This window comes from Girardinichthys multiradiatus, chromosome 14 (genome assembly GCF_021462225.1).
Source record: "Girardinichthys multiradiatus isolate DD_20200921_A chromosome 14, DD_fGirMul_XY1, whole genome shotgun sequence".
Classification (NCBI taxonomy): Eukaryota; Metazoa; Chordata; class Actinopteri; order Cyprinodontiformes; family Goodeidae; genus Girardinichthys; species Girardinichthys multiradiatus.
This window is the reverse complement of record NC_061807.1, coordinates 42,997,455-43,009,814: the sequence shown is the minus strand read 5'-3', so window position 1 is coordinate 43,009,814 and position 12,360 is coordinate 42,997,455. Positions and strand designations below refer to the sequence as shown.

The 12,360-nt window shown below is 41.6% G+C and overlaps 1 protein-coding gene across 2 annotated transcripts in view; it reads left to right on the top strand.

Annotated features, from left to right (window-relative positions):
• The window catches only part of rap1gds1 (RAP1, GTP-GDP dissociation stimulator 1), a 54,031-nt gene extending 41,884 nt beyond the window's left edge, over positions 1–12,147 (top strand). For both annotated transcript variants that reach the window (XM_047386003.1, XM_047386004.1), the window contains 6 exons: positions 1,772–1,906; positions 2,191–2,316; positions 3,873–4,012; positions 8,761–8,887; positions 10,120–10,248; positions 10,374–12,147. In XM_047386003.1, coding sequence (XP_047241959.1) covers positions 1,772–1,906; positions 2,191–2,316; positions 3,873–4,012; positions 8,761–8,887; positions 10,120–10,248; positions 10,374–10,501 — 785 coding nt within the window. In that variant the 3' untranslated portion in view covers positions 10,502–12,147. The remainder of the gene's footprint in view (positions 1–1,771; positions 1,907–2,190; positions 2,317–3,872; positions 4,013–8,760; positions 8,888–10,119; positions 10,249–10,373) is intronic.
• The last annotated feature ends 213 nt before the right edge of the window (positions 12,148–12,360 follow it).

Genomic DNA, 12,360 nt, shown 5'->3' with positions numbered 1-12,360 from the left:
TGCTCTTCACAGATGAAAACAGGTTCACACTGAGCACATGTGACAGATGTGACAGAGTCTGGAGACACCGTGGAGAGCGATCTGCTGCCTGCAACATCCTTCAGCATGACCGGTTTGGCAGTGGGTCAGTAATGGTGTGGGGTGGGGTGGCATTTCTTTGGAGGGTCGCATGGCTCTCCATGTGCTCGCCAGAGGTAACCTGACTGCCATTAGGTACCGAGATGAGAACCTCAGACCCCGTGTGAGACCATATGCTGGTGCGGTTGGCCCTGGGTTCCTCCTAATGCAGGACAATGCTAGACCTCATGTGGCTGGAGTGTGTCAGCAGTTCCTGTAAGATGAAGACATTGAAGCTATGGACTGGCCGCCCGTTCCCCAGACCTGAATCCGATTGAGCACATCTGGGACATCATGTCTCGCTCCATCCACCAACGTCACGTTGCACCACAGACTGTCCAGGAGTTGGCAGATCCTTTAGTCCAGGTCTGGGAGGAGATCCCTCAGGAGACCATCCTCCGTCTCATCAGGAGCATGTCCAGGCGTTGTAGGGAGGTCATACAGACACGTGGAGGCCACACACAATACTGAGCCTCATTTTGACTTGTTTTAAGGACATTACATCAAAGTTGGATCAGCCTCTAGTGTTTTTCCACTTTAATTTTGTGTGTGACTCCAAATCCAGGCCTCCATTGGTTAATAAATTTGATTTCCATTGATGATTTGTGTGTGGTTTTGTTGTCAGCACATTCAACTTTGTACAGAACAAAGTATTCAATGAGAATATTTCATTCATTCAGATCTAGAATGTGTTATTTGAGTGTTCCCTTTATTTTTTGATCACTGTGTGTGTATACACAAGGTCACAGGTATTCATTGTTGGTTTTCAGCCTTGCTGCTTACATGCAGAGATTTCTCTTTTCACGATATTATAGACTGTAGAAGATCAAACCCCTAAATTCCTTGTATTTGTACATTAAGAAATGTTTTTCTTAAACTGTTAGAATATATGTTAGAATTAGGGCTGCACGGTGACTCAGTTGGTAGCACTGTTGCCTTGCAGCAAGAACGTCCTGGGTTCGACTCCCGGCCGGGGGTCTTTCTACATGGAGTTTGCATGTTCTCCCCGTGCATGCCTGGGTTCTGTCCAGGGTCCACCCCACCTCCCACCCATAGACTGCTGGAGATGGGCACCAGCTCCCCCATGACTCACTATGGAAGAAGCGGAAGAAAATGACTGACTGACTGACATTTGCTCATGCAGTTGTTCACCAAGTGGTGAACCTCACCCCATCCTTGCTTGTAAATGACTGAGCCTTATAAGGGATGCTTCTTTTATACCCAGTCATGACACTCACCTGTTTCTAATTAACTTGTTCACTTGTGGAAGGTTCCGAATAGGTGTTTTTTGAGCATTGCTCAACTTTTCCAGTCTTTTGTTGCCCCTGTTCCAGCTTAGTTGGATATATATGTGCATATAGGTTGGACAGGATTTGCAAATCATTTTATTCTGTTTTTATGTTTTATACAATGTCCCAACTTCAATTGAATTCGGGTTGTAGAATATGATGAAAATGTACTTTAGCTGTTATACTTTGCGAGAAAGATGTACGGTAATAATGACGAATTTAAATACATTTTTCCACGAGGGTCCTTTCTGTCAGCCTTTTTAAAAAATAACATGAAAGTTATTTCTGTGTGCCTCCCCAGCACTACTCAGCTTTCCTGATGATCCCAAGCTCTGATCTCAGACTACATTTTTATCTCTGAACAGATGGGAACTGCATCCATATGGTGGACACTGGAATTGTTCAGAAACTTCTGGAGCTGTTGGACCGCCATGTTGAAGAAGGCAACGTAACTGTGCAGCATGCAGCCCTCAGCGCTCTACGGAACCTAGCTATACCTGGTGAGATGCTGCAGTTTTCACATTTTTAAATGCAAACACCAGGACAGTTTAGCTCAGATGAACCAGATTAATATTCTCTGTAATAGTTACAGACTTCTACACTCTTTAAAATAAATCCTTTTGACACTTGGCCTTTTCAGACTGACTTTTGAGCTCTTTGATGTGACATTCTGTCACACTTGTAAGTCTCCATTGTGGACTGTTAACAGAGCATAATCAGAAAGTTCTGGACCACTGGACATGTATGAACCCTGTCAAGTCTGCTTTTCTCCATCTCTCTGCAGTGGTGAACAAATCCAAAATGCTGTCCGCTGGTGTAGCAGATGTGGTTTTAAAGTTTTTGCAATCAGAGATGCCTCCAGTCCAGTTTAAACTACTGGGAACGTTACGGATGCTCATCGATACTCAAGGTGGAGTAGTTTGTCACTTTACTCAGTCTTAAGTAGTTAAAGAAATGAAACCACAAACTTCAGTGTTGTTTAATAGGAAAATACAAATTTGAAAAGTGTGGCATGCTTTGTATCAGCCTCCTGAGTCAGTACTCTGTAGAAAAACCTTTCACTGCAGTTACAGCTGCAAGTCTTTCAAGGGATGTCTCTGCTTATTGGACATCGGTCTGTACTTGGACAACATTTGAATATGCTTTGATCTAAACCATCCCATTGTAGCCCTGGCTGCGCTGGGGTGGAAGGTGAACCATCTCAGTCTCAGGTCTTCTGCAGGCTCTAACAGGTTTTCTTCCAGAATTGTCCTGGATTTAGCTCCATCCATCTTCCCATCAACTCTGGCCAGATCCCCTGTTTCTGTTGAAGAAAAGCATCCCTACAGCATGATGCTGCCACCGCCATGTTTCACCGTGGGGATGGTGTGTTTAGGGTGACACAAGGTGTGTTTTCCAGTTAAGCCTAAAATGAAGATTTAAATTTATTTCCATCCAACCTAGAAGGTTGTATATCAGTATCAACGGAAACAAAAATCAGTTTTTATTTTAATTTAATTAAAAACAGCATGTCAAAAATTATTCACGCCCATATCAATACTCAAGGGAAAATTAGTTTTTGGTTTTACAGCCATCAAACCATTCTTCTAATAGCTAGCTGGAAGGCATCCTTGCTATCACCCTAATATTTTGCTCCCTCCACAAATTCTCTATCAATTTCATCTCTGGGTAGGCCACTTCCAAACATTAACACTGTACATCCAGTCAGAAAAACGTGTTGGTGAAAGTAAAAGATTACTTTAAACCTAAACCTAAATTCATACCCAGGGGTATGAATAATTTTGGGCCAAAAAGTGAAGTTTTGGTCTGTTTTTTCCACTTGTTTGCTGTCTTTCCTACATTGCTGGTAGCAAACTGCAAACAGAACATTTCTTCTTTTCTTATAATGGTCAGATTGTGACCTAAAGCTGTCCTGTCAACAGATTATTGCACGTGAGCCATGGATATTTGCAGCCCCTCCAAAGTTACCATGAATCTATCAGTTTAGGAGGGGTCCATGGCTTGGTAGCTTTGCAATAGGCTGTATTTAAGTAAATGACACAGGTGAATTCTGTTGACTAATTAAGTGTCTTATGGAGGCCAAGTGCAAATTCCCACCACACTTTTCAGTATTTATATTGTAAAAAAATGTTGAATATCATGTATCCTTTTCATTCCAATTCACAATTATGCACATGTTGTTTTGGTTTGTCACATAGAATCATTAAAATACACTGAAGTTTGTGTTGAAGAAATGTGGGAAAGTCCAAGCAGGTAGCAATCCTTGTCCAGAGTGGTGTGTATTGAGCAACGTTGGCTCTGACATGTACTACATGTTTTTTTGATGACCAATAGAGTTTCTTGGTAATCTGCTAAAGCCCAAATTTGGAATCATATTTATGTAAACACTAAGATATGATAAATGCTATTTAAGAAGAGAACTCTTCCATACTTATTGTTGTTTATCCACTGTGTGCGTTGGTTCAGCTGAAGCTGCTGAGCAGCTGGGGACCAATGGGAAGCTGGCTGAGAGGCTAGTGGAGTGGTGTGAAGCCAAAGATCACGCAGGGGTGATGGGCGAGTCCAACCGGCTCCTGTCGGCTCTGATTCGACACAGCAAGTCTAAGGTAAGGGATGTTCCACCCTGGTCACATAGCAACAATAGATAGTTGAAAGTTGATTCAGACGGACAGGCATTATATTTTCCTGTGCAGATTTTAATGGGTTTGATGAAAATATAAATAGAAACATCTCTGAAACAGTAGTGGGTGATTAACAGGCTAGAGTCTTTATTCTTCATCACATGAAATCCATTTGCATAAATAAGGGATAATAAATGTTTTGTTTTGTAGAGATATAAAAATCATTGCCGTTAAACAGCACTGATTCAGCTGACAGCTGAACATTGTGGCTTAGTAAAACATATTTAAAACTTACCAAGAAATACCTAATTTTTATCAGATCATGTTAAGAAAAAACCTTCACTTCGTCGCATATATTACTAGAACAGAAATCTGCACCATGAGCTGTTCAAGCCACCTCATTGGTTGAACACTAAACTGTAACAATGGCAAAGATTCTACCTGTTTTCTCTCTGCAGGAGGCCGTTACTTGTGCAATAAAAATGATCTGAACATAGATCAGGACAGTCTGCATTTATATCGAGAGAGTCTGGATGTAGATCTGCACAATCTAGATGTAGAATGGGACAGGGGGGATGTAGATTGGGATGGGCGGGATGTAGAATGGGACACTATACAGGTCCTTCTCAAAATATTAGCATATTGTGATAAAGTTCATTATTTTCTATAATGTAATGATGAAAATTTAACATTCATATATTTTAGATTCATTGCACACTAACTGAAATATTTCAGGTCTTTTATTGTCTTAATACAGATGATTTTGGCATACATCTCATGAAAACCCAAAATTGCTATCTCACAAAATTAGCATATTTCATCCGACCAATAAAAGAAAAGTGTTTTTAATACAAACGTCAACCTTCAAATAATCATGTACAGTTATGCACTCAATACTTGGTCGGGAATCCTTTGGCAGAAATGACTGCTTCAATGCGGCGTGGCATGGAGGCAATCAGCCTGTGGCACTGCTGAGGTCTTATGGAGGCCCAGGATGCTTCGATAGCGGCCTTTAGCTCATCCAGAGTGTTGGGTCTTGAGTCTCTCAACGTTCTCTTCACAATATCCCGCAGATTCTCTATGGGGTTCAGGTCAGGAGAGTTGGCAGGCCAATTGAGCACAGTGATACCATGGTCAGTAAACCATTTACCAGTGGTTTTGGCACTGTGAGCAGGTGTCAGGTCGTGCTGAAAAACGAAATCTTCATCTCCATAAAGCTTTTCAGCAGATGGAAGCATGAAGTGCTCCAAAATCTCCTGATAGCTAGCTGCATTGACCCTGCCCTTGATAAAACACAGTGGACCAACACCAGCAGCTGGCACCCCAGACCATCACTGACTGTGGGTACTTGACACTGGACTTCTGGCATTTTGGCATTTCCTTCTCCCCAGTCTTCCTCCAGACTCTGGCACCTTGATTTCCGAATGACATGCAGAATTTGCTTTCATCCGAAAAAAGTACTTTGGACCACTGAGCAACAGTCCAGTGCTGCTTCTCTGTAGCCCAGGTCTGGGGAATGCGGTACCTGTAGCCCATTTCCTGCACACGCCTGTGCACGGTGGCTCTGGATGTTTCTACTCCAGACTCAGTCCACTGCTTCCGCAGGTCCCCCAAGGTCTGGAATCGGCCCTTCTCCACAATCTTCCTCAGGGTCCGGTCACCTCTTCTCGTTGTGCAGCGTTTTCTGCCACACTTTTTCCTTCCCACAGACTTCCCACTGAGGTGCCTTGATACAGCACTCTGGGAACAGCCTATTTGTTCAGAAATTTCTTTCTGTGTCTTACCCTCTTGCTTGAGGGTGTCAATAGTGGCCTTCTGGACAGCAGTCAGGTCGGCAGTCTTACCCATGATTGGGGTTTTGAGTGATAAACCAGGCTGGGAGTTTTAAAGGCCTCAGGAATCTTTTGCAGGTATTTAGAGTTAACTCGTTGATTCAGATGATTAGGTTCATAGCTCGTTTAGAGACCCTTTAATGATATGCTAATTTTGTGAGATAGGAATTTTGGGTTTTCATGAGCTGTATGCCAAAATCATCCGTATTAAGACAATAAAAGACCTGAAATATTTCAGTTAGTGTGCAATGAATCTAAAATATATGAATGTTAAATTTTCATCATGACATTATGGAAAATAATGAACTTTATCATAATATGCTAATTTTTAGAGAAGGACCTGTATGTAGAAAGTGACAGGCGGGATGTAGATCTGCACAGTCTAGATGTAAAATGGGACAGGTGGGATGTAGATCTACAGTTTAGATGTAGAATGGGACGGGGGGATGTAGATCGGGACAGTCTAGATGTAGATTGGGATGGGCGGGATGTAGAATGGGACAGGCAGGATGTAGATCTGCACAGTCTAGATGTAGAATGGGACAGGCAGGATGTAGATCTGCACAGTCTAGATGTAGAATGGGACGGGCGGGATGTAGGTCTGCACAGTCTAGATGTAGAATGGGACAGGCAGGATGTAGATCTGCACAGTTTAGATGTAGAATGGGACGGGGGGATGTAGATCGGGACAGTCTAGATGTAGATTGGGATGGGCGGGATGTAGAATGGGACAGGCAGGATGTAGATCTGCACAGTCTAGATGTAGAATGGGACAGGCAGGATGTAGATCTGCACAGTCTAGATGTAGAATGGGACGGGCGGGATGTAGGTCTGCACAGTCTAGATGTAGAATGGGATGGGGGGATGTAGACCGGGACAGTCTAGATGTAAATTGGGATGGGTGGGATGTAGAACGGCACAGTCTAGATGTAGAATGGGACAGGCGGGATGTAGAACGGCACAGTCTAGATGTGGTCTGGATGTAGAATGGGACATGGTAATGTAGATCAATACGGATGTGGAGTATTTTGAGGACACACAAATCAGATTGGGGGATATTATTGTGGTGGTAGCATAGTGGGATCCTAGGGAGGAGCACTGTGGAGTGTGTTGAAATTAGATCCAAGATGTGTGGCTGACTCTGGTGATGCTTGTGACTGAGAATTTGAAGTAGGATTTGACCACATTTGGTGGCCAGCATGTAGCATCCCACTGCTGCTCTCACTACAAACAACAGACATAACCATTTTTGTCCCCTTTTGGATGCATGGCAAAAACAACGCTAGCTCTGATTGCCTGCTGCTTGAGCATAGATTATTGATGGATGTGGTTGAGGTTTTGGACAGAAAAGTCTTTTATCTGCATCCTCTTACCATGCTGATGAACTTCATCTTACAGCCTTCTTTATCTACATTGAATTGGTCTAATCAGGAATGTAAATGCCAGTTGTGTCTCTTCCTCAACAGTAAGGCTGAAAAGGGAACCATGGAAACCCCTATTTTACACTCAGGCTGAAAATTGTTCCTACTCCTGGGAGATTTAGATATTTTATTCAACTAAATGTTTGTTTCTGATGAGAAATGAGGCATACATCTTTAAGAAAACAATGTAAAAAAGGATCAATAAAAATAATAATGAGTTTTTTTTAAACATTTTATTAAAATTGGCATGAAAATGACGTATCCCCTTTTTAATAATCAGTGGAACAATCTTTTGTGGCATCACAGCAATAAAACTCTTCTTCTAATTTACTGAGCAGCTATTTGCATGTTTCCTCTGGTATTTTGATTATTTATCTTTGGTGATGAGCTCCAAGCTTTTGAGGTTGGAAGGTCTCTTTTCCATCACCCTAATCTTCAGCTCCCTCCAGAGATTCTCTATCTAATTCAAGTCATTAATCTGTGAATATATCACAAATTAATTGCTTTGCAGTATCATTGTGATCAGTGTGCATTTCATAAAGAACAGCCTAGAATGCTATAAGTGTACGGTCATTATTTAAGTCCCATACATTCGGGCTCTCTATGCCTGCGCTATATTTAGTGACTCTTGTTAAATGCAGCATAAAGAGCTTTAGAAGGTGAAGAGTATATATATATCATCATCGCGGTATCAGTGTGTGCAATATTCATCATGGAAAGGACTGTTTGGAGTGCAGTAATTGTTGGCTAATATATTCTAGGTGTTATGAACTCGCATTTTACATGTTGATGTAATATTAAGCCAGTTGGTCAGAGTCTCGCACCAGAAACAAATAACATTGATCAAAATGCTAAAGGTCACAGATAGGTGGAAGCTCTGATGAGAAGGAGAGGAAGAAAGAAAATAGGCATATATCATAACTGATATCATTGCAATATTTAACAATATTATCGCCATGGCAATATATTTTCTACCTGGCTGAGTGGAAAGGCTGTAAAGTCACTAAGAGACTATAACTAAGTTGTTTTAATGCCATAACAACAGACATTTACCACAAGTAACTTAAAAAAAACAAACCTTGTTGTTGAGATGAAAACAATGATTTTTATGAGATTTTTTTCTAGTAGATGGATAGACTCATTATCTGGGGTCAATGTTTATCGTGAATCCATTGCAGAAATACGGGAATACTTTTTAATTTTATGTTTATTCACCTGACATTTACCAATGTTTTTCCACGTGTTCATAATAATGTGCAGCACTATTTCCAGTCAGGAGAAACATGTTGGGGAAAAATAAAAGATTCCTTCAAATCTAAATCTGCTAGAGGCATGAATAATTAATTGGTCTCTCTTACTGTAAAAACCTGCTTATGTTTAAACATCCTGATCTGAATTATTTGACATGTTTTAGGAATGCAGAGGTTCTAGGACTCAGATGTTTCATTGCAACACTTCTTACTACTTTTTTGGGTTACAGGAAGTTGTCAGGACTGTGATCCAGAAAGGAGGAGTCAAGCACTTAGTAACCATGGCAACCAGTGAACATATGATCATGCAGAACGAAGCGCTGGTGGCGTTGGGGCTCATAGCGGCGCTGGATTTGGGTAAGACCATTGACAGATAAATCAGAATAGAGCTTTGATTATTGATTTTATTGTAGCTTTATGATTTTATGCTTTAGTATGTTTGTTTCTTGGGATTTTATGTGACAGACCAACATAAACTGGACCTTCATTTTGATGTAGAAGGAAAGTATATATATATTTTTTGACATTTTTATAAATAGAAATCTAAAACCTGTCCTGTGCCTTTTTATTTTGCCCCCTTTACTTTGGATCTCCTGTATAACATCCAAACAATTAGATTAAATTACACAGAGATGTATTCTATTTACTAAGTATAAATATTTCTGTTATAATTCTGTTTCTGGCCTAAGAGGTTTGTAAGAAAACATTAAAGGACAAACAGCATCATAGAGACCAGGGAACACAGCAGGAGAGGTTAGGGAGAATGTTGAGGACAAGTTTAAAGCAGGGCTAGGTTCTAAAACAATATCCCAAGCTTTGAACGTCTCACAGAGCTCTGTCCAGTCCATCATCTGAACATGGAGAGAGGATGGACCAACTGTAGACCTACCAAGACATGGACGTCCACCTAAACTGACAGCAAGAAGAGCATTAGAGAAGCAGCCAAGAGCTATAGAAATCCACAGCTCAGGTGGGACAATCTGTCAAAAGGACAACTATTAGACACTCCATAAGTCTGACTTTATGGATGAGTAGAAAGCCATTATTGGATGAAAGTTGTAAGACCAAAATTAGATTTGAGATGTTCACAGATGTTCTCCATCCAACCTGAGTGAGCTTCAGCTGTTTTACCTAAACCAAAGCTGGCAGAGACAAGCTCCAAAAGACCTGCAGCTAGAACTGAAGACAAAGGTGGTTCTACAGAGTACTGACTCAAGGGTTCTGAAGATAAATGCATGCCACACTCTTCAGATTTTTATTAGTAAAAAGAAAATCCTGAAAGCAGGTACCATTTTCTTTTCATTAATTATTTACTACTTTGTGTTGGTCTGTCCCAATAAAAACATGGATGTTTGTGGGTTTAACAGGACAATATGTGGAAAGGTTCAAGGACCATGAATGCTTCTGCCCTGCTGGTATCAGTGGGTCCGGCTGGATGTTTACTAATAATGGGCAGCAGTTACACCACACAGGGCTTCAGGGAAACGTGTCTAAAAAGGAAATCTCATTTATAGCTCAGTTCCTTTGAGCTGAGCGCTGTGATGGATGTTTGGACGTTGATGTGTTAACAGAATGGTTTTGGTTTCCAGTTGCAGCTGAGAAGGACTTTGTTGGAGCCAGCCTGGTGCCGGTGCTTCACAAGCTGTTGTCAGATGAAAGGAGCGCACCAGAAATAAAATACAACTCCATGATCCTCATCTGTGCAGTCATGGGCTCAGGTGAGACCCAAATCTGCAGAATATCACCAGCTTGAAGCTTGGTGTTCCCTCTGGTGCTGTATGAAGGATGTCGTCTTTGAACTGGACTGCTCTTCTGAACCTGTTTCCCTCTCTTCTGTTTTCAGAACCTCTTCACAAAGAGGTGCAGAGCCTGGCGTTTATCGATGTGGTCTCCAAGCTGAGAGCTCATGAAAACAAGACTGTGTCTCACCAGGCCTCGCTCACAGAGCAGCGGCTAACTGCCCAGAGCTAAATGACTGTGTCCACTCCCACCCACATGCCCACGCCCCTGAATGCCTGCCTGACCACCTTACACCTAACTGACACCTCATGACTGCTCCCCCTGTTGTGCCCCGTCGTCATGTGCCAAGGTACCGCGTCGCATTAACTGCCAGCCAGACATTTGCCCCTCTCTGTCCTTCTGTCCCCAGTACATATCCTACAGCCTCAGTCTTAGAAAAAACCCATTTTAGAATTCAAGAACAACTGAAATTTGTAACTAATGAACAGAATCTACTCATATATGATATGTTGAGGTCAGAAAAGCTTCCAAGACGTCCAGAGGATCCACATACTTTCTGCTGGAAAGCCATAAAATGATTGAGGTGGCATGCTGAGGCAGGTGTCCTTTAGGCTTTTCACACTGATGTCTTTACTGTGGATAGAGTTCCCACCAGTGATGAACTGCTATTTGACCTGAGCTGATATATCAGTCTAACTAGTAGCCCAGCCCCATCGGTGCATGTATGTTCTGCCCCCAGCCTGAAGCAACAAGAAGAGACGACGCTCTTTTAAGGCCACAGCTGTGACACCAGTAACCCACCATAACAACATGCACAAAGAGTATGAAAAGTAAAAAAGTTGCTTGTTCTGGTTTATTTTTTTCAAGCAGCCTTCCATGATGTTCCCAGTCATGTCTCATATAGCTGGAGTATAATCTGAGTAGAACCTGTGCATGTTTTTGTCCTGTTCAAGCTGTGACTGTGTTCATTTTTAACTCTACTGCTGCCTGCTTCATTCTCCACCGACACTTCAGGTCCTTAACTCTTTATTCGCTCTTCCTAAGCCTTGGATTTAGAGATTTTAGCGTTGAAGTTCCACAGCTGTCCCAGCACACTCCCTAATCCAGTGGCTGGACTGTGAAAGCAGAGCCCCAGCCAATGTCCAACCTGTCCCTGAAGAAGAGCTGTCTTCAGACTAGGTGCAGCTAGGTTTAGGTCAGAAAATGTCACTCTGGACAGTTGGGAATATGCTTTTCCCGACTGAAGCATTATGTAAAATGTGTTGAACCATCAGCAGATATACACAAGTCTTAGCTGGAGCTCTTTGCCTTGATCTACCATCAGACTTCATGTTGTGGTCTGTCTTCTACGTCTCCTTGTAGTTTCTCAGCAGATTTTACTGGTACAATATCAAAAGTACATATAAACCAATTCCTTTGACCAATCAATTTAAATCATGTTTACAGAAAGTTTTATTATAGCTTCTAGTTGCAAATCCAAATTTGTCACTACACAGTTAAATCTGTGTAAAATGACTATTTATTACGCTGTGGATGAGGCTGATTTTTTGATATTTTGTAGATAATAGACGCTATGAAGAGCAGTTCCCTTCCCCCAAACCTATTGGTTGTTCGGGTCTGAGGGGGTTCCTGCTGACATGCCCATCTGAGCATGTGCAACACTGTGCCGTGTTCCTGGCCTGGGCCCGCACTTCTTGTTTTTAAAGATATGAATGGTTATTTATCAGATTTGTGATCTACTGAAGACTCACACCAGTGGAGATGTATCCATTGTAACTGCATAAAATATTGTCAACATAAGTGTTTGTTGTAAATGTTCTGAGTTGTACATTTTAAAGACTCAACAGACAATTAAAAAATATCTGGTGATGTTCGAAGCCTTTATTTTTCTGTGTGACATTGATTTAACAGAATTATGTCTTTAATTTGCTTTCAGTCTTCTTAGAGAAATCAGCGTTTAGACAATTTATTTGGTTTTTAACAACATTTCTTCGTCAGAATGGATGATAAAAAGCAGTGATCGACCGTTTCCGCTGTTTGCAGGGAAGCAACACATTCCCAGAACTTTCTTACTAAGTTTACAGATTACC